This window comes from Marmota flaviventris, chromosome 14 (genome assembly GCF_047511675.1).
Source record: "Marmota flaviventris isolate mMarFla1 chromosome 14, mMarFla1.hap1, whole genome shotgun sequence".
NCBI lineage: Eukaryota > Metazoa > Chordata > Mammalia > Rodentia > Sciuridae > Marmota > Marmota flaviventris.
In genome coordinates, this window is record NC_092511.1 from 24,328,870 (window position 1) to 24,351,473 (window position 22,604).

The following is a 22,604-nucleotide window of genomic DNA, read 5'->3' on the forward strand; positions in this document are numbered from 1 at the left end:
AGAGAAAAACTGAAGGCATTCCCTCCAAAATCTGGAACAAGACATGGATGCCCTCTCTCACCACTTCTATTCAATTTAGTTCTTGAAATACTAGCCAGAGCAATTAGACAGACAAAAGAAATTAAAGGCATAAAAATAGGAAAAGAAGAACTTAAATTATCACTATTTGCGGTTGATATGATCCTATACCTAGAAGACCCAAAAGGGTCTACAAAGAAACTATTAGAGCTAATAAATGAATTCAGCAAAGTGGCAGGATATAAAATCAACACGCATAAATCAAAGGCATTCCTGTATATCAGCGACAAATCCTCTGAAATGGAAATGAGGACAACCACTCCATTCACAATATCTTCAAAAAAATAAAATACTTGGGAATCAACCTAACAAAAGAGGTGAAAGACTTATACAATGAAAACTACAGAACCCTAAAGAGAGAAATAGAAGATCTTAGAAGATGGAAAAATATACCCTGTTCATGGATAGGCAGAACTAACATCATCAAAATGGCGATATTACCAAAAGTTCTCTATAGGTTTAATGCAATGCCAATCAAAATCCCAACGGCATTTCTTGTAGAAATAGAGAAATCAATCATGAAATTCATATGGAAAAATAAACGACCCAGAATAGCAAAAACAATGCTAAGCAGGAAGTGTGAATCAGGCGGTATAGCGATACCAGACTTCAAACTATACTACAGAGCAATAGTAACAAAAACAGCATGGTACTGGTACCAAAACAGGCGGGTGGACCAATGGTACAGAATAGAGGACACAGAAACCAATCCACAAAACTACAACTATCTTATATTTGATAAAGGGGCTAAAAGCATGCAATGGAGGAAGGTAGCATCTTCAACAAATGGTGCTGGGAAAACTGGAAATCCATATGCAACAAAATGAAACTGAATCCCTTTCTCTCGCCATGCACAAAAGTTAATTCAAAATGGATCAAGGAGCTTGATATCAAATCAGAGACACGCCGTCTGATAGAAGAAAAAGTTGGCTACGATCTACATACTGTGGGGTCGGGCTCCAAATTCCTCAATAGGACACCCATAGCACAAAAGTTAATAAGTAGAATCAACAAATGGGACTTACTCAAACTAAAAAGTTTTTTCTCAGCTAAAGAAACAATAAGAGAGGTAAATAGAGAGCCTACATCCTGGGAACAAATCTTTACTCCTCACACTTCAGATAGAGCCCTAATATCCAGAGTATACAAAGAACTCAAAAAATTGGACAATAAGAGAACAAACAACCCAATCAACAAATGGGCCAAGGACCTGAACAGACACTTCTCAGAGGAGGACATACAATCAATCAACAAGCACATGAAAAAATGCTCACCATCTCTAGCAGTCAGAGAAATGCAAATCAAAACCACCCTAAGATACCATCTCACTCCAGTTAGATTGGCAGCCATTATGAAGTCAAACAACAACAAGTGCTGGCGAGGATGTGGGGAAAAAGGTACACTTGTACATTGCTGGTGGGACTGCAAATTGGTGCAGCCAATTTGGAAAGCAGTATGGAGATTTCTTGGAAAGCTGGGAATGGAGCCACCATTTGACCCAGCTATTCCCCTTCTTGGTCTATTCACTAAAGACCTAAAAAGAGCATGCTACAGGGACACTGCTACATCGATGTTCATAGCAGCACAATTCACAATAGCAAGACTGTGGAACCAACCTAGATGCCCTTAAATGGATGAATGGATAAAAAAAATGTGGCATTTATACACAATGGAGTATTACGCAGCACTAAAAAATGACAAAATCATGGAATTTGCAGGGAAATGCATGGCATTAGAGCAGATTATGCTAAGTGAAACTAGCCAATCCTTAAAAAACAAATGCCAAATGTCTTTTTTGATATAAGGAAAGCAACTAAGAACAGAGCAGGGAGGAAGAGCATGAGGAAAAGATTAACATTAAACAGAGACGAGTGGGGGGAGAGAAAGGGAGAGAGAAGGGAAATTGTATGGAAATGGAAGGAGACCCTCATTGTTACACAAAATCACATATAAGAGGTTGTGAGGGGAATTGGGGGGAGGGGGAAACAAGGGAGAGAATTGAACAATAGCAGATGGGGTAGAGAGGGAAGATGGGAGGGGAAGGGAGGGGGGATAGTAGGGGATAGGAAAGGTAGCAGAATACAATAGTTACTAATATGGCATTATGTAAAAATGTGGATGTGTAACCGATGTGATTCTGCAATTTGTATTTGGGGTAAAAATGGGAGTTCATAACCCACTTGAATCTAATGCATGAAAGATGATATGTCATGAGCTTCGTAATGTTTTGAACAACCAATTTAAAAAAAGGAGAGCAAATTAAACCCAAAAGAAGCAGAAGAAATAACAAAGATCAAAGTATAAAACAAGTAAGAAACAGAAAATTCATAAACACAATGAAAACAAAGTCTGGTTCTCTGAAAATATCAGTAAAATTGATAAAGCTCTAGTCATTCATATCAGGGAGGAAGTGAGAAGATATAAATTACCATTATTGAGAATGAGAAAGGTGAAAGGCGGGTGACTCACCCAAGACGGAGATTCAACCAGGAGATTTATTGGGGGGCTGCCTGGAGGGGAAGAAAAGGAGAGGCAGAGAGGAGAGGAGGAGGGCAGAGAGAAAGAGGAAGAGCAGAGAGAGGAGAGAAAGAAGAGGAAGAGGGCGGAGAGGAAGAGAGGAGGAGGGCAGAGGGCGTCAGCTTGCAAGCTTCAGCTTAAAAAGGCTTGCATAGATCACGGGGCGGGCGCTGATTGGCAGGGTGACTCAGAACGGGATTGGTCGAGGAAACTCTTGAATTTGGCACTCTTCGGCTTGGCGCCCTTCAGAGAGGAGGGGGAGGGGTAAGGGGTTACATGATGTTCTGGCGAGACTTCAGCAACAACAACCCCTCAGACTCAAAGGATATTAAAAAGGGTATTTACCTAGACACTTTGCCACATAATATGCTTTCATTTTAAGGAATCATTGACTTCTTAACTCAAAGGAGCAATATGAAGGATGACAATTTCAGAAGCTGTGGTGTCATGGTGGCTTAAAGAGGGAGACTTACACAGGAAGAGTGGCATTTGAAATCTCTCAAAGCAGTACCTACTTATAGGATGTATTGAACCCTGTTGAGATTTTAAAGGCATAATCAATACGTAGGGTACTTTTTAAAATCTTATAATATCTGTATTATTTCTTGCTATGTTTTAAATATGAGGTGTCCCCCCAAAGCCCCTAGGTTAATGAAGGAATGTTTGGAGGTAAAACCGGTTGGACTGTGAGAGCTGTAACGTAATCAGCCCTTCCTAGTTTGGATTAGCTAGGTGGTTAACTGCAGGCAGGTGGGGCATGGCTGGAGGTGGGTCATTGGGGGTTTGCGCTTTCCTTTCCTCTTCCTCTCTGCTTCCCGTTGACCGTAAGTGGTGCAGCACTCCTCTGCACATCCTCCCACTGTGATGTTCTGCCTCACCTTGGACCCAGGCAATGGGTTCAGTAAACCATGTACTGAGCTTGTGAGACTATGAACCAAAATAAACTTTTCCTCCTCTGAGGTTTCCTTGTCAGGTATTTCGATCACAGTGATGCAAAGCTCACAAGGAAATTGTACCTAGAAGTGGAGTCAATTCTATGACTAACCTAACCAGGTGATTCAGAAACCTTTGGAGCTGGTTTGTAGGATGAGTTTGGAAAAGTTTGGAGACGCCTGATAGAAAAACTTTAGAATGTTGTAAGTGGAGCTTAATGGGTGATTCGGGTGGAAATGCAGAAGACCAAAATACAGGCAGTAAATATTGTACTTATGAGGTTTTAGAGGGGAGTTGGGATTCTATTTAGAATTGGACTAGAAGCCATTCATGTTATATTCTGACAAAGGACTTGGTCTACATTTTGCCCATGGTGCCCATGTCCTGCATGAGGCTGAATTTTAAATCTTTTTTTTTTTTTTAAAGAGAGAGTGAGAGAGAGGGAGAAAGAGAGAGAATTTTAATATCTATTTTTTAGTTTTCAGCGGACACAATATCTTTGTTTGTGGTGCTGAGGATCGAACCCGGGCCGCACGCATGTCAGGTGAGCGCGCTACCGCTTGAGCCATATCCCCAGCCCAATGAGGCTGAAGTTTAAGTGATCGACTAACTAATCTGGCAGAGGAAATTTCAACGCAGCACAGCATTCAAGCAATGGCATGGATTTTGCTGACAGCTTTTAGCCAGGTTAACTAGGAGAATCAGGAACCAAAAGCAGAGCTGAAGGATTTTAAAAACTAACAGCTTGGCCAGAAAAGCGCATATAAACTGGGCTGAGCAAGGTGTGGTTACTGGAAGATTATAGCCCCTAAAGAGAGCCTAAGTGCCTTACACAGACAGAAGGAAAGATGACTTGAGGCCATCTCAGGAATCACCTCACCCACAGCAGGTTCAAGGGTGTAGAAGGGAAAATTACTTTGAGAAGAGATCACGGGGACATCCTGATCACACAGAGGGGCACAGGAAGTTGTTTCACCACGCTCAGCCACTCAGGCTCTCGGAAGCCACTGCCGCCGTCATTCCAGGCAGAGGGCTGGCAGAAGGTCTCGGCATCATCCCTGTGATGCTGGTTCTGCAGGTTTCCACCAAGATTTCAAAGGAAGTCCTGGGAGTCCAGACAAAGTGTAGCAGGGTTGAAATCCCTGTGAGCTGCCCCTGAGAGGGCAATGAATGAAGCTCTGAAGGTGGCGCCAAGCTGGAATGGAGACCCCAGGAATTAATGATGACTGTCATCAATGTGACAGTAATGGGGACTGTCTGCTGAGAAAAGCTGCTGGCTGAGAGAGAAACAGGACCCATGTGCACTGCAGATAGCAAGGCCAAAGGGGTGGGGCTGCCCAGGTTCTTTGCAAGGCACATCTCACCACCAGGTATGTGTCCTAGTTGCTGTATGTGGAGTTACAGGACCTGTTTGCCTGACTGGATTTCAGTCTTGTTTTAGTCCCATCCCTTCTTTCTGTGTTCCTATTCTCTTTTGTTAGGTCGGTGGCAACGACTTGGTGGCGACTTAGTGGCAACTTAGAACAAAGCAGCCCGCGCCGGAAAAGAACATCAATCAGATGCCGGCGGAAACGCCTGTCAATCAGCCAGATCTCCTGACTAACGCCTGTCAATCAACAGGACCCCCCTGGCCAATCCTGGAGTTCAGCCAACTCCCCTGACCAACTCCAAGGGGGCAAGGGACCCTAGAGACACCTTTTCCTGTCCCAAGCCCTTCCCTTCCTGCTGTAAGCCCCATAAAAGTCCAGTCCGGTCGAGCTTCCACGCGGTTTCTCCTCAGACCCTTCTCCTGTCCCCTCTGTGGGTCTGATGGAGTTCCGCCTGGGAGTGATATCTCAATAAAGCCTGTTCAGCGGCCCTTTTAAATCGGCCTCCTTTGGCCGCTGCCTGCCTTGTCTGATCTGACATCTTTTGGGACGGGAATGTTTACTCTGTGCCATTGTATTTTAGATGTATACAACTTGCTTTTGATTTTTATAGAGGTTCGTGATTTTTATAGAGGTTCTCTATATTTTTATAGAGGTTTGCTTTGAGTCTCAGAGAAGACTTTGGACGATGTGGGAAGTTTTGAAGGACAAAAGATTATTGGATTATTTCTAAGACTCTTATGGAGACTCATGGAGATGAACTAAATGCATATTGCATTGTGAGATGTGTTGGGAAAACATATAACGGCAGCCGCACCCCAGAGAAAAACCCCAGCATGGCATCTAACGACCCTCTTTCTCCTCTTTGTTTCTTTCACTGGCGCGAAACTTTCCCGCCGGCACCAACATTCAAACCCTGCTGGTGGGAAGCCTTAGCCCCAATTAGAATTAACTTCTTGGGCTCCGGAACTGACTTATGGAAGAGCTTGCCAATAAAGGGCGACCTGTTATCTACCTCAGCCAGGCGACCTCTCCTTAGATCTATATAAACACACAGCCATTTGTAATAAAGCAGAAAACTCTTTGGTGATCTATGTCGTGTGGTGTGGCGTCTTCCAGTCTTACAAGATGGGCATGAGCTTTAGGGGGCCAGGGGTGGATATTACAGTTTGGATGTGAAATGTCCCCCCAAAATTCTTCTGTTAATGCAGGAATGTTTGGAGGTAAAATGATTGGATTTTAAGAGCCATAACTTGATCAGTCCACCCTAGTTTGCAGTGGTGACTGTAGGCAGATGGGGCATGGTTGGAGGAGGTGGGTCACTGGGGGCATGCCCTGGAGGAGATCATCTTCCCTACAGCCCCTTCCCTTCTTCTTTCCTCCCTCTCCTTCTCCCTTTCCCCCTTCATCTCTCCCCTCCCTCTCTCTCTCCTTCCTGGTTGCTATGAATGGAGAAGTGCTCCTTTGCCACACCCTTCCATCACGGTATTTGCTTCACCTCACCTTAGCCCCGGAGCAATGAAGTTGGCTGACGATGGATGAAGAGACTTCTGAAATCATGAGCCCAAATCAACTTTTCCTCCTCTAAGTTGCCCTTTTTAGGTATTTTGGTCAAACTGACCAACACATTTCTTTTATCAGCTATAGTAGGTGTTAAACTATTAAATACATCAATAATATCAGAAGAAAAATGCAAACCTCAAATATCAACTTTCCCATCACTTTATATTCTGATCACTATGAATATGAATAATTCGTACTGTGGAGATAGATTGTTGAGTGTGATCTTCATGGGTATATTTTAACCAAATGACTTTAGTTAGTACCAAACACAGATATAGTCCCTGCAACTAATATTTTTGAACTATATGTGATATTTAATTATAATTGGTCCTAGAACATTTAAGTAACTTCTGGTGTTTCACAGTTGTGCATGGCAATACTATGACTATGTAGGCTTATTTGTTTCCTTTGTATTATTTTTCTTGAGTTGCATTACTAGATTTTTCCCTTGCCCTCCTCACACACATACAAAAAAAAGTGAAAGTTTTCAGAGCTTGTTAAAGATGTTCAGTTGACTTCACAATGAGTTTGAACAATTCTCAGTGTCACAGGCTCACAGGCCCACTGAAATTGGTTCATTTTATTTTATATATAATGGACCAAACATATTTTAAGTGTGCAATTTGATGTAATTTATATGAAACTACATCACATCAACACCTTGAGCATAACCATCACCACTAAAAGATCCTTCATACCCTTTGGCTCCACCCTCTTGTTCGCCTGTCCTCAGGAAACCACTGAAGTATTCTGACACGGTAGATCATTTTAATTTTTTAGAATTTTATATGAATATTTTATATAAATGGAATGATTTATTTTTGTTCAGTTTATTTCACCCAGAATAATTATTTGGTCTTTCATCATGTTGCAACCTGCATCAGTAGTTCATTCATTTTTATTTCTGAGTAATATTGCATTATATACCTCAGTTTGTTCACCCATTCACCTACTGATCAACATTTAGATTGTTTCCAGTTTGGAGCTAAAAAAAAAAAACTGTTACTAACTTTTGAATGCAAGTTTTGAAGAACAGAAGATCAAATACTGCTGCTAAAAGAGGACAAGCAGAGAGGAGCTGGGAGAGAAATGGAGTGTACACATCCCACAGAAAGGGATCTGGAGATGGTCAGAAGCATGTTATTCACAGCAACTCTGAGGACTGGCCTGGACAACATGGAGCAAATATGATGGAACAATTTTGAAAACAGCCCAGAGCTTGACTTAAGAATTAGGGAGTAGGACTGGGTGGTACAGCATAGACACAGAAGATATGTGGAATTAAAAAGTGAACAGATATTCCAGAACTCAGTATATGGAGTACAGGGCAATTTTAAGTCACAGATTACCAGATGGGCCGCTTTCTTTACAGAAACTCACTTTCCCACCCAAAAGTCTGGAAAGAGACCATCCTTCAAGGACTAGCTCAAGGTTTTACCTTTTCCATCCTCACTCATTCACCCCCACCAATCGTCCCCACTGCAATCCCTTGTGAAAGAGCACCAATGATCAAGCACAGCATGAGATAACCAATGTAAAACACATCACATACTGACTGGAACAGCAAGGGCTCAATAAATATTGGCAATAAATATTGGCTTTTCCTTGCCTTCTCCCCATCCATAACCAAATGGAAGGCAAATTGCACTGTTGGCCCCAGTTCAGAGGTTTTTAAAATTTAGAGCTCCTATGTTGAGCTGGGTATCATTAAAGGCTCCCTGATTGAGGACAGAAACTTTTTAAACAACTTGAGCCTGGTCTTTGTGGTCCCATTGCCACACAGGGCAGGGAGGCAGTGACAGAACGGAAAGTGTCCCAGGTTCCGGAGGCAAGTTGCCAGGCTCTGGCAAGATGGATAGGTAGAAAATTTGTGTCTACTTTGTAGAATCCAAAAACATTTCTGCTCCCCCTCCCACTTGCTAAAAGACCCTCCTGTTCTTTCCGCTGTCTCTTACCCACTCCTCCTCAAGGAAAGAGATGGGAATGACCTGACAGGTCAATTTGAGAAGAGGACATCTCAGAGTGTGAACAGCTCAGCCCTCTGTCTTTTCAGAATAAGAACCACTGGAAAAGGCCTCTGGTTATAGATCATTGTGGCTGAGTATCTTTGAGATACAGTGATAAAAGGCCCACACGATCCAAAATCCAAATCACTTTCCCCAAAACCAGCTTTATGATTATGTGTGGTGGTGATGTGTCTCCGTCACCTAAGCTTTGGGTCTGTCTCAGCTGGTTCTGAACCTGGGTGGGGAAGAGGAGTCTATTTGGAGGCTTCCTCAAAACCACCCACCATCCGGCCTCTGTTCCAGGCACAGACAGACAGACACCAGGGTACTCAGTGTTTTCCAGTAACATGACTGTGTCTCCCCACATTCCAGGTCCTCTTCCTGTTCACTTTACATATGTCCACCTGTTTGGTACTCTGAAACAGACATTGCTATCACTGAAGTTTCACACCAGAAACAGTGACAGGTATACCATGATGGTTATTTCCTGCCTTCTTCCTAAGGGAACACCAGCTGTGTACCTTAGTGTCTTCTATAAGACCTGAACATGCAGAATTCTGATAAAGTTAGGAGAGCTGGGTTCAAATCCCATTCTCTTCTTTCTTGCCATGTAACTTGATGCATGTCACTTCACCAGTTTGGATCTCAGGTTCCTCATTGTGTTTGTTCTTTTTCAGTGACGCTGTTAAATTCAAAATGAGTTTTTAAGTGACACTGTTAGATTTAAAATAAGCAATAAGTTGGTCCTTTCTGCAATGTGGTAAAAGTGAAACAGTCAAGAAAGATCTAGGGGCTGGGGTTGTGGCTTAGCGGTAGAGTGCGCTCCTGATGCAGGCGGGGCCCTGGGTTCGATCCTCAGCAACACATAAAAATAAAGGTATTTTGTCCAACTACATATATTTTTTTTAGAAAATAAATATTTTTTTAGAAAAGAAAGATCTAAAACTTGTTTACATTTTTTAGCAAACATAGCTATATATTTTTCAGCTGTGCTGTCACCCACCAAGACTCCTATTTCCCATAAAGGTTCAAATAAAGGACTTAGAACCCAATAATTCTCATAAAAGAATGTTTGCAACCAAGTCCCCAATTGTGTAACAGAAATTTTCTAAAATGTACTCACTGCGGAATTCAACCAATTTTATTAGAGAATTAGCAGAGCACTGAATGTAAGGCTCCTCCTACTTTTCTTAAGGGGTTGGCTAACTATAATCCCCAGGCCAAATCTGGCCTACTACCTGGTTTCATAAATAAAGTTTTATTGGAACACAAGTGCACTCACTGGCATACATAATATCTGTAGTGGCTGTCCTACTACAACAGCAGGGGTAAGTTTATTGCAACAGAAACTATATGGCTACAAAGTATTATCTAGCTTTGTACAGAAAAAGTTTGCTGACTTCCATTCTAAAAATCTTTCAGGTGAACCTTAACTTTCACAGTATGTCTCTCAAATGTCCCTAACACATGAGTGACTACAAGAATGTTGCTTATCTTGTCTGGACTTTTCTTGTAATCTGTAAGAAGGGAGAGTTGTCATTTCCAATACAGACATTCATTATCATTGTGATTCTCAGCCAATAAGCAGTTTCCTAAGTGTGGTTTGATACTTCAGAATATCTTAAACAGCTGTACTTTTTTCTTTTTCCTTGTATTTTATTTATTTATTTTTTGGTACTGGGGATTGGACCCAGGGGTGCTCTACTACTGATCTGCATCCCTAGTACCCCCCCACTCCAACACACATACTTTTTATTTTGAGACAGGGTCTCACTAAGTTTCCCAGGCTGGCCCTGACACTTGCAATCCTCCTGCTTCAGCCTCCTGAGTAGCTGAGATTACGAGCCTGTGCTGCCACATCTGGTTAGGAAACAAGTGACACATTGGCAGGGCCCTGTAGGAAACTCAGTGCCAAGCCCCCTCTTCCTCCTGATTGGCTTAACTTCCTGTGCTTTGCTTCTGTGAGGCGGGGCAGGCAAGAACTAAGCTTCCTTAGAATACATCACTATTAGCCAGTGTTCCGAGTATTTGGAATTACAAAAGCCCAAAGAATGGCATCATAACTGCATTCACAGAGGAGAAGGGACTTAGACAAGTCTTCTTGGAGGAAATGATGCCTGATCTGAGTCTCAAAGGATGAAGAGGAATTTGGTTAATTCTTCTTCATCTCAAAGGATGAAGAAGAATTAACCAATAAAGCAACAATGCATCCTATTATAGCCATCATTTTATTTGTTTAATCAGGAAAATATTTCAGCATCTAAACCCCAGAAAGCTCTCTCTGAATTCAAACAGATTCTAATGTGTGTGTTTCACACTGCCAAGCACCTTTTCCCAACAGTTTCCTTTTTTTTCTTTCTTTTTAAAATATTTTTTCAACAAATTATCAAATTCACATCCAAATCTTTAAAAAGACATCAGCTACCACAGGCATACACATTCTGTGATGGCCAAGGCATATGACACCAAGACTTCTTTGAGAAGTGAAGATCACTGGACAAAGAGCCATACAGGGGTGTAGCAGAGGTCAGCAAGAGGTGAGATAACTCTGACTTCAAGCGACTTGGCAGTGGGATTAGGCAACATGCTTAGGCAGCAGCCATATTCATCTGGCTAAACAATCCAAAAATCTACAACAATAGATTCTGAAGGGAAGAGAGTGATTTGAGTTGACCTAGGCATGCAATCTCAGCAGGACTGATTCCTACATAATTGCAAGTACTCTCATAATCCTGTCTGTACTATTTTTGCAAGTAGAGTTCATTTATGCATTCAATAAATCTTAGTGAGTACCAACTATGTAGAACCACGTTTCTGTTCACTGGAAAAACAGCCATAAAAAATTAAACAAAAATCCTTGCCCTTATGGAAGAACTTAGATGCTCGTGTGTTATCCTTGTGCTGAGAAAGTACAATGAATTTTAACTTCTATCCCATAAGACTGTACTGAACAGTTCCCAAGGAATGTTTTGCCAAAGAGCCTCAACCAAACCTGAGCCATTCATCCCTCTATCTTACCCTCTGTGTCACAGCAGTGAATAGGACAGAGTAAAGCCAGGATAACCTAATGCTTCTTCCTTAACATGCCCTTATCATCAAGCCAAATGACTCCTGAAGCTGCAAAGCAGATGTGTATCAAGACCCTAAAGAATGTTCACAGCTTTTGAATCACTCCTGTGTGTGTGTGTGTGTGTGCACGCGCGCGCACAACACACACACAGGAGGAACTAAACCCAGGGCCTCATGTATGCCAAGCACTCTACAACTGAGTTATACTCCCAATCCCATTTCTAGAAATCTTAACCATGAAAATAGACTTAATTTCTGAAAACAATTTACATGCAAAAATGCACATCACAGTTTCATTTAACCTATACACACACATACACACACACACACACACACAATTAAGTGTATAGCTACAAATGAATAGATCAATTATTTTTTACATGAGAAGAAATAACAAGCATCCATTAAAATGGTGTCTACAAAGATTCTAGGTAATGTGGGAAAAGTTTTATAAAATGTTAGGAAGTCAAGCAGAACAAAACAACTATAAATTCAATAAAAGAACCATGTGTAAAAATCTACTGACAAAGATAAAACATTATGGAAATATTCCAAAACATTAATAATTAATATATTTAGATGTAAAAATTAAGAGTATTTTCTTTGTGAATTTTTCACATTATTTTTATAAGTAAATGATGCAGTTTTTTTAAGCAAACATGAAGTAGCAAGAACAAGTGTAAAGCAGCCTATCATTGCAGCTAAGAACCTGAGATCTGGATCCAAATTGCCTGGGCCTCCTGAACTCTGATTCCTCAAGTTATTGTGTGACCTTGGGCAAGTTACTGGATCTTTTCATGCCCAGTTTCCCATCTGCAAAATGGAGGTGATAATAGTGCCTACCTAACAACCTGGCATGACAACTAGTAGGTAATTCATGTAGGGTCCTGGCAATAAAGTGTTATTATCAGTAAGTATTCAAAATGATAATTCTTCCAAAATTCCAGGGGGCTCAAAGGAAAAATTTAAACAAAGGGCAAACATCCTATTCTGATGTCTTAGGGGCAAGTAATTCAGAGTTGTGCTTCCACTGGGCAATTTTCCCTCACAGAATCAATCCCAAATCTTTTACTCATATTTTAAATTTTCCCCTGAAGAAGATGAACAGTATGTACACATTTATTTTATGGGTAATTACTTCCTTGGTTTCCTTTTATGCTCTCATCATAACTTACTGTGCAAAGTGCCTTTTGGTTTTAAAAATAAATCTAAAAATTCTGTTCATAGGATTGTCAAAAAACACTAATCATTAATATGAAATGACCTCATGAACCTATCAGACAACAGCAGTTAATCCGAAGATGAAAATAACTGTCAATACAGTCATATTTTCTGCCAAATGTCTATTTCAAAATCAGTGAAACCAGCAGCTGATTGCTTGGGTCCTACATCCAATATCCTTCTTTCTGTGAAAATTAAACCATTTAAATTTAGGTAAAATAAAGTCATTGATAACTAGCCCAGAATCTTGTTCACAAGAGCCACTATTTATCATTGTAATATAAATTTCCTTCAACTTTTGACCCTATGAATCCTCTACTTAAAATAAGGCAGTGCTTCTATTCAGGTCTTGGTTTGGTCTGGCAACCTTTTTCTTCCCATGGACTCTCTTCTTCCTCTGCATGAAATATCTACCTACTTTACATAGCTCAACCTAAGAGATTCACAGGCTTAGATGTGAATCTTGCTGAGAACTAGGTATATCATCTTCATCAGTCACATAACCTCAGTCTGTCTGTAAAGTGGGCATAACAAAGACACATCTCGCACAGTTACTATGGGGCTAAACTAGACAACAGACACTAAAGAACTGGGCATGGTAGACAATTTAGTAATGAGTTCTTCTATTCATTGTCTTTGTTGGGGTTCCAGTCATTCTTAAAATCCTGATATCTCTGGTATCCTTCCTGTTTTTCCTTCCCAGACCAGAAAGGCCAAGTACTACGGAACTCAGAATATTCTGTTTCATCAAAAGAACATTTGTTAAGTCCCTGGGGACTTGGAAAGGTAGATGCATTAATTAAAAGTAATTTGTGTCCCTTTTGGGTGGAGCCTAAGAGGTGGGGCTGGTGGGGGGAGGGTGGCTTCAGTCAGTGGTAACCCATGATATTCTCTTCCCCGTGAGGTCCTTATCTGGGCTCAGCCCCCATGCCGCCTCACACCTTCAAAGACTAATTAAAACATCTGAGCTGAGGTTCCTTCAGAGGGTACCAACCCCAAAGACTCTCCCAAGATCCCCAGCCAATCTGGCCCCACCTTCAGTGGAAAGGTTCAACAACAGAAGGGACGCCGCAAAGTGGACGCGGACCTCGCGCCTTTGGAGACAGAACAGTGCGGGACAATAGCTCTGCCCAGCCCGAGCTTTACAGCGCGCCTCCCGCCCGGCCGGACCGCCTTCTCCTGTGCAGCTAGACGGTTTGGAGCTGCTGAGAGGGGCGCAGGACCCTGGCCGCTTCCCACCTCCCCGGCGTCCGCCCAGAGCTCCGGGCGCTGCCAGGTGCACCCGTGAGCCCCCCTCCGCGCTCTTGGCAGCGGTCCCCGCCGCCCACTCGACGTTCCTCCGTGCGCTCCGCGCGCGGCGCTCCGGGGCCAGGCTGGGTGCAGCCCTCCGCTCCCGCAGGGGGAAACGCTACCTGTGAAAGTAATGTGCGCAGAAGAGACCCAGAAGCAAAGTCCCTGGCGGTCCGAAGAGAGAGCGGGGCTGCCAGGCGAGGATCCCTGCGGACACTACAAAGGCGGGCAGCTCCTGCAGGAACCAGGCGGTGCGGGCGGGCAGGCAGGAGGTAACCCCGGGCGCCGGGATCTCCATGTGCTTCCCGTAGCTGAAGGGCTTGGTGAGGTACAGCATCAGTGCCCCCAGGGTGGCCATGGTGGCGCTACCTGCCAGCACCGGGCTCTGCTGGCACCGAACCGGCATTGCGCGTGTTCACTGCCTGTGACTGCCGCCCCTCGCAGAGAAGAGCGCGGCCCCCACGGCCCCTTTATGAAGCCGGAGACGCCACCCGGTGTCCGCCCCTTTGGCCTGGGCTCTCTGTGGTGCCTCCCACCTCGGCGCGGCCGGCCCTGCCTCGACTCAGCAGCGATGCCCCTTTCTCAGGACTGACTCTTTCGGCTGCAGACACCGCACAGAGGACAACTAAGGCTTTCGTGGAGCCAAAAATTGTCCTGGGGTCCCTGCCCCGCCCACGCGCCTGCCCTCTCTACCGCTTTGCACTCGTCTCCCCTTAGGATGCCCTTCGATGACTTGCTCCTCGCCCATCCACCTCTGTTGCCATAACTTCTGGGTCTAAGCAATAAGGAAGAGAAAAACACTGAGACAATTTGGCCAGGTAGTTCTCGCTCCCCAGACACATCTGTGCCCTCCTCGCCACGCAGCCCCTGCCCTCGAACCCCCAAGCCAGGATCTCCCCAACTCCTCGGGGTTCCTGCTCTCACTCCCACAGTTCCCTCTCCACCCAGGATCCTTCCTTCACCCCTGGACTCCGCATCCCGGCGCTGGGACCGTCCCCCGTCCGCTCTGCTATTAGCTGGCTGCCCTGCTCCTTTGCCACTCTTAACGTCAATGTCAGCTCAGTCCTCAGCAGGACTCCCAGGCAAGTCCCAGCCTCTCCCTGCCCCAAACTCCCCCGCGGTTTTTCTTTGTATCTGCACGTGTGTCTGGAGCAGCCCACTTCAGTGAAAGCCGTGTTCCCTGAGCGCAGGTGTGGAGGCACGAATTTGGGCCAGCAGTGTCCTCCTGCCCTGAAGTTGGCACAGACTCGGGCTAAAGTCTAGGGCTTCTCCCGCGGGACTCCCACTCCCAGCTCTGGAGTGGGTGTGTCAGGTTTCCTATGATGGTGAACTTGGAGATGCCACTGACCTCCGAACATCTGTCCAGCCTTCGTGCACTGGTCCCATGCTTTCTCTCTTCCATTTCCCATCCTTCTCAATCTCCATGTCCTCGTTTTACCTCTTGCCGTCCCTGATCCAGCGTCCAGCTTTTCCTGACTGCCTCCTCCTTTGCCTTGTGCCCCCACTCCTTTTCTTCCCACCCTCTTCCTTCCTTCTTATTCTGACCTGGGTTTCTCCTTCTAGGTTGACCTGCTTTCTTTGCCTGCTGTTTGCTCCCCTTCCTTGATTACTTTATCCCTATTTTCCCCTCTGGGCCCTGCTTATCGCTCAACCCCAGGACCTCCCCCTTTCTCTTTCTCTTCCTTTGCAGCTTTCTTCACCATTCCCCCTTAGCTCCACTCAACACCCTGCAGAAGGTCCTCTCAATATTTCCCCATCCACTCCAGCCACGCCTACCAGCTGGTGCAGGAAAAGGCACAGTCCCTCATCCTCTATGGTTTCGGATGTTTTCTGACTCTTGGGACACTGTGGCATATGGTGATGCTTTAGTGCCTCAGGGCATCGTTGGCTAATGACCAAGAGGTATTTATCTTCTCCCTGTTTGGTTAAAACTTAAACAGTACACCTGCTGCAATTCTTAATTGATCACCACTTAGGAATCACTCAGACTGACTGAGGCACTTTCTATGGAATAACCAGAAATATAGTGGTTACATCTGCTTCCAGCTGGGTTTGCGCTGGCTTGACTGTTCAGTCCAGTCCTAGCTTCCTCAGTTACTACCAGCTTGTTGAAGATGCCCAAAACTAGATCACCAGCAAAGGCCTAAGCTTTAGATTTGCATTTTCTCCCTGCTAGAAAACCCAATTTGGATGCCCTTCAAAGACATCAAATTCAACCTCCCCCAAACTGAACCCCATTTATCTTTCCCTCCACTACCCATACCCAAATCTGCCCTCTGTGTTCCTCATTGTTACCACTTCTCTGTCCTCAATAGCTATAGCCTCCCTGGAGGACCAGTTTGTTGAGTCAGGGAGCTATAAGTTTCATGATGTCATACAGCAATAGAACAAGCAGTATGACATTTCAAACCCAGCTCAATGGAATAACGTTTTTAAATGAAATTTCTCCTGCCTTAATTTCTTTCTTTTTTTTTCATTTTTTGGCCCAATTTTGGTCTTCCTTATTCTTTTTCACTAGTATAACAGTTTTTGTTGTTATACCTAAAAGTTTTTGCTCTTTTCCTAAAAATCAGTAGTTTAATAAAAAATCAATCATCTTCAGTGTAGACATCTGTGGATTGGCCAGGAGTCAACACTCGTCTAGGCTGGGCTTTGCTGATCTTGAATGTGCTCTTTTATTCTTCTGTGAAGCATCTTAGAGCCCAGCTTGAGGCAAGATTTTGATCTGGAGCTTTAGCTGAGGCTCTGCTCCTGGAATTAGTGAGCTTGCCCCACCATTCTATGTAAGTAATAAAGACTCAAGAGCACAAAAAAAAAAAAAAAAAAAAAAAACCACACAAGCCCCCTTGGGACTCTGACCAGGAACTAGTAAATGCTTACTTCCTCTTCATTCTATAGATCAAATCAAGTCACCTGATGGACTTGGTTCCAGAGCCACAGTGGTTAAGTATTGCTTAGTTACATAGCAAAGGGCAAAAATATAGGCAGAGAATTGGAGTCAGTAATGCAACTCTTCTGTATTACATTTATTTTTAAAGTGCCCACATGTTAAATATGCAGCTTGATGGACATGCACAAAGTGAACAAACTTTCACAACCTGCACCTAGGCCAAGAGGCAGATTACCATACCCAGAGCTCCCCTTATAATCTCCTTGCATCTTTTTCCCAGAATAACCACTACCATGACTTCTAATAATACCATAAACTAGTTTTGTCTGCTTCTGAACTTCATACAAATGGAGTCATGCAGTATTTACTCCTTGTGCATGTTTTAATGGTACTTAGAATTTGTTTTAATCAAACAGAGTAAACATGCACAGAAATTATTTTTGGGAAGGAAAAAGTTGACATTTACAAATCCCTGATAGGGAGAGACACAGTACACCATACAAGACTAGCAGGAAACACTAAGGGTCAGGGTCAGCAGGACTGTGGGAGACATGGATGAGGCAGAATATGCAGGTTTAGAAATGGCTACTTTGAATGCTTCCAGTGGCTCTGGGGCATAGGGGCTGCCTCTGGTTGTCTGTCTGACCCTGGGCTGATTGAGGCAAGGATATGTGGCTCAGAGTTTGAGAACCTAATAAAAAATATTGTTTGGTCTACATATGAAAGATACACAGATAGTCATTTACATCTCTGGGAATTAGCTAGCCCTGCAAGGGGTAATCCCTCCAGTATCAGCAAGGCATGATTAATACTGTGGGTACAATACTGTGGGTGTGCATGTATGTACATGCATGTGTGTGATCCATTCATATAGTTGCATATAGTTGTAGTTTGTTCTCAATATTGTATAGCATTCCCTATGTGAGTGTACTACAGTTTATTTACTTTTGATGTCTGTATTTGTGCACTCAGGCTGCAATAACAAAATACCATAGACTGGATAGTTTAAATAACAGAAATTTATTTTCTTACATTTCTGGAGGCTAGAAGTCCAAGATTAAGGTTTAACTAATTCAGTTTCTGGGGAAAGCTCTCTTCCTCGCTTGCATAGAGCTATTTCTTGCTATGTCTTCAAATGGTCTTTCCTCAGTGCATTCATGAAGTTTGAGAGAGAGAGAGAGAAAGAGAAAGAGAGAGAGAGAGAGAGAGAGAGAGAGAGAGAGAGAAGAAAAAGAAGAAGAAGAAGAAGAGGGGGAGGGGAGGGGAGGGGGAGGGGGAGAGGAGAGACACTTTTGTGACTCTTCCTAAGGTCACTAATTCTGTCAGATCCAGGTTGCACCTTTATGAACTCATTTAACCTTAACTATTTCCTAGAGGCCCCGTTTCCAATTACAGTCACACTTAGAGGTTAAGACCTCAAAATGTTAAATTGGGGAGACACAAACATTCAGTCTGTAACAATAAGCATTTGAACAGTAAAATTTTGACATATTTATAGAGATTATTGTTCCCTCAACCTCAGTCTTCTCTCAATTTAGCTTCTCCTCATTACCATAGCAACCCCTGCAATACAATAAGCAGTAGGCTATTAGAAGAGATGAGTAAAATGGAGCAGAGAAAAACAACACTCTTTAAAGGAAGACAATTAAATCCAGACAAATAACAATGTAGCTGATATGGTTTGGATCTAGAACTATTCCCCCAAAAATTCATGTGTTGGAATATTCAGATGACTATATTATGAGTGCTGCAACCTCATCTGTGAATTAATCCACTTGATGGATTAATAATTTGAATGGACTACTGAGTGGTAACTAAAGGGAGGTGAGACATGGCTGGAGGAAGTAGGTTACTGGGGACGTGCCCTTGGATTATATCTTATTCCTGGATTCGCACACTCTATCTTGCTCTGCTTCCTGTCGCCAACAGCTGAGCAGCATTCCTTTACCATGCCCTTGCACCATGATGCTCTGCCTGATGGAGTCAGCTACCCATGGACTGAACTTTTGAAACCATGGGCCCAAAGTAAACTTTTCATCCTCTAAGTTTTCCCTTCATGTATTTTGGTCACTGTGACAAAAACCTGATAAACACAGTAACATTCACAATATCCAGTAACCCTCAAATTACTAGGCATGTTGCATTGACTTCTGATGCCAAATATGCTTTTCCTCTAAAATTGTTCTGGTCAGGTCTTTTAGACACAGCAGTGAAAAAGTGGACTAAAACACTCTGTATCATTAGTATGCATTAATACAAAATAAATAAAGGTAGAAACTTAAGGTAAAAAACATGCTTTGATGCATGAAATTGCTAAGAGAAAAATAGGAGATCTCAATAGAGATAATAGAAACAATTTTTAAAAATATAAAACATCTAGAACCCAAAACTGCAGTTTCTAAAATTAAATATTAGGAATTACACATAACTGCTGAACAAAGACAATGGAAAGTACATTGAACTTGAAGATGATTGTTAGAAAAAAAGATGAAAAACTTAGCATCCGTGACTTTATAGATGAAGTCAAACTGCCAAAAGTATGTGAATTGGAATTAAGTAGGAAAAAGGAGACATTAAAAGATTGCAAAGAATTGCTTAAATATTCCCGAGGTTGATAAAAGGTCAATGTTTACAAATTGAAAGGTTTGTATTGAGCCAAAAGGAAAAAAATGCAAAAAATTCTACACTGAGGCATAATGTATTTAATTATTCAAGGCTAAAAACAAACAGCAAATCTTAAAATCAGGTACAGGAAATCAACACACTTTCTATGGAGAACAACAATCTGATTGATAGCTAACTTCTCATGAGATTACAAGCAACCCGGAAAAGAGCACAATAATACCTTCAGAAAGACTCAAATTTAAAAAAGGCAACCCCCAATTCCACCTATATCCAACAAAAAATATCCAGACATAAAGGCAAAATAAGAATATTTTCAGATTTAAAAAAATCTCAGGACTCATAATTACTGAATAATACACTGTAATGAAAGATTTCTCACTAAAAAACAAAAATATCTGATGAAAATAGGGCTTTTCTACAAAAAAAAAAGGAGAGTGTCAGAAATGGACATTTGGGCCAATGTAAAAAAAATTTTTAAGCATTTTTTTTCTTTTAATCCTTTTAATCTATATGCTATGTACTGAATGTTTATGCCCCACAAAGATTACATGGTAAAGTATTGACCTGCAATGTCATGGTATTAACAAGTGGTTTTCTACACTGGGGCTGTAGCTCAATGGCAGAGCACTTGTCTAGCAGCACAAGGCCATGGGTTTGATCCAAAACACCACAAAAAATAAAGTTAGGAAGTGGTAATCAGACCATTAGAGTGGAGCCCTCATGAATGGGATTAGTGTCCATCTAAGAAGAAAGATATCTCTCCTAACCATTTATTGACACAGTGAGAAGACAGCCACCTAAAAACTTAAAAGAATGCCTTCACCAGGCACTGAATCTTCCTGTCCATTGATCCTGGGATTTTCAGACTTCAAAACTGGAAAGAAAAATGTTGTCTAACCCACCTACTCTATGATATTTCATTATAGTAGCCCAAAGACACTATATAACTGTTTGTAATTGTTACAACATTGCTTTATAAAATTTCTAATGTGTGTTGATATACCACATATACAATTATAACATAAAGGATACAAGAGATATAAATTTATAATGTTGCAAAATTTTTATTTTTTATATGAAGTAGTATATTACAATTATAACTCCATTGGGAAGTTACATTTAGAAATGTCTGAAAGAAAACAAAACTGTATTTGCAGATGACATTACCTTGTGAATAAGATTCTAAAACAAATTTATAACTAATAAATAAGTTCAGCAAGTTTACAAAATTCATCAACAGAACAAAATCAATTGTAGTCCTGTACATGAAATTACCAAAAAAAAAAAAAACCACACGAATTACATGAAATCACAAAACAATCCATTTATAATAGCACCAAAAAGAATAAAATATTCAAATATAAATTTAGCAAACTAAGTTTAAGGCTTATATACTAAAAATTGCAAAACATTATTGAAGGAAATTAAATTGATGGAAAGATATCCCATACCCATGTGTTGGAGAACTTAACATTGTTAGATGTCACTCTCCCTGCTATGAACTGACTTGTGTTCCCCCAAAATTCATATGTTGAAGCTGATCCCCAGTGTGTCTGTATCTGGAAACAGAGTGTATAGTAGATAATTAAAGTTAATTAAGGTCCTCAGGGCAGAGCTCCGTCTGATATGACTGTGGCTTTATTTATTTATTTACTCTAATTTATTATACATGACAGCAGAATACATTTCAATTCATAATACATACATAGAGCACACGTTTTATTGTCTCTGGTTGTTCACAAAGTAGAGTCAAACCATTCGTGTCTTTAGACATGTACTTAGGGTAATTATGTCCACTTCATTCCATCATCTTTCCTAACCCCATGCCCACTCCTTATCTCTTCCCCACCTTATGCCCTATCTAGAGTTCCTCCATTCCTCCCATGCTCCCCGCCCCATCCCCATTATGGATCAGCATCCACATATCAGAGAAAAGATTCAGCACTTGGGTTTTTTGGGGATTGGCTTTGTTCACTTAGCATAATATTCTCCAACTCCATCCATTTACCTGCAAATGTCATAATTTTTTTCTCTTTTAATGTTGAGTAATATTCCATTGTGTATATATACCACAGTTTCTTTATCCATTCATCTACTGAAGGACATCTAGGTTGGTTCCATAGTTTGGCTATTGTGAATTGAGCTGCTATAAACATTGATGTGGCTGTGTCCCTGGAGTATGCTGTTTTTAGGTCTTTGGGGTATAAACTGAGGAGTGGGATAGCTGGGTCATATGGTGGTTCCATTTCAAGTTTTCCAAGGAATCTCCATACTGCTTTCAGATTTGTTGCACCAATTTGCAGTCCCACTAGCCATGTATGAGTGTGCCTTTTCCCCCACATCCTCGCCAACACTTATTGTTGTTTATATTCTTTTTTTTAAATATTTTTTTAGTTGTAGTTGGACATAATATCTTTATTTTATTTATTTTTACATGGTGCTGAAGATTGAACCCTGTGCCTCGCACGAGCTAGGCAAATGCTCTACTGCTGAGTCACAACCCACCCCCTTGTTTTTATTCTTTATAGCTGCCATTCTGACTGGAGTGAGATGAAATCTTAGTTTTGACTTGCATTTCTCTAATTTCTAGATATTTTAAACATTTTTTCATATATTTGTTGATTAATTGTATATCATCTTCTGAGAACTGTCTGTTCAGTTCCTTGGCCAATTTACTGATTGGGTTGTTTGTTTTTTTGGTGTTAAGTTTTTGAAATTCTTTATGTATTCCAAAGATTACTGCTCTATCTGCCGTGCGTGTGGTAAAAATTTGCTCCCATTCTGTAGGCTTTCAAGTCACCTCACTGATTGTTGCTTTTGCTAAGAAGAAGCTTTTCAGTTTGAATCTGTACCATTTATTGATTCTTGATTTTATTTCTTGTACTATAGAAGTCATATTAAGGAAGTCAGGGCCTAATCTGACATGATAAAGATTTGGGCCTAATTTTTCTTCTTTCTTCTTTCAACCCTGTCACACTGCTGCCCCTTTTGGGGACCGGCCCAGCACAGCCTCCACTTTTTCTTTCATCTAATTGTTCTGGCTAG

At 41.9% G+C, this 22,604-nt stretch overlaps 1 protein-coding gene across 1 annotated transcript in view; it reads right to left on the reverse strand.

The window, feature by feature from the left end:
• Nucleotides 1-14,450, reverse strand: part of Srd5a2 (steroid 5 alpha-reductase 2) — a 66,354-nt gene extending 51,904 nt beyond the window's left edge. The window contains exon 1 of the mRNA XM_027933542.2: nucleotides 14,167-14,450. Coding sequence (XP_027789343.2) covers nucleotides 14,167-14,450 — 284 coding nt within the window. The remainder of the gene's footprint in view (nucleotides 1-14,166) is intronic.
• Between the last annotated feature and the right edge of the window lie 8,154 nt (nucleotides 14,451-22,604).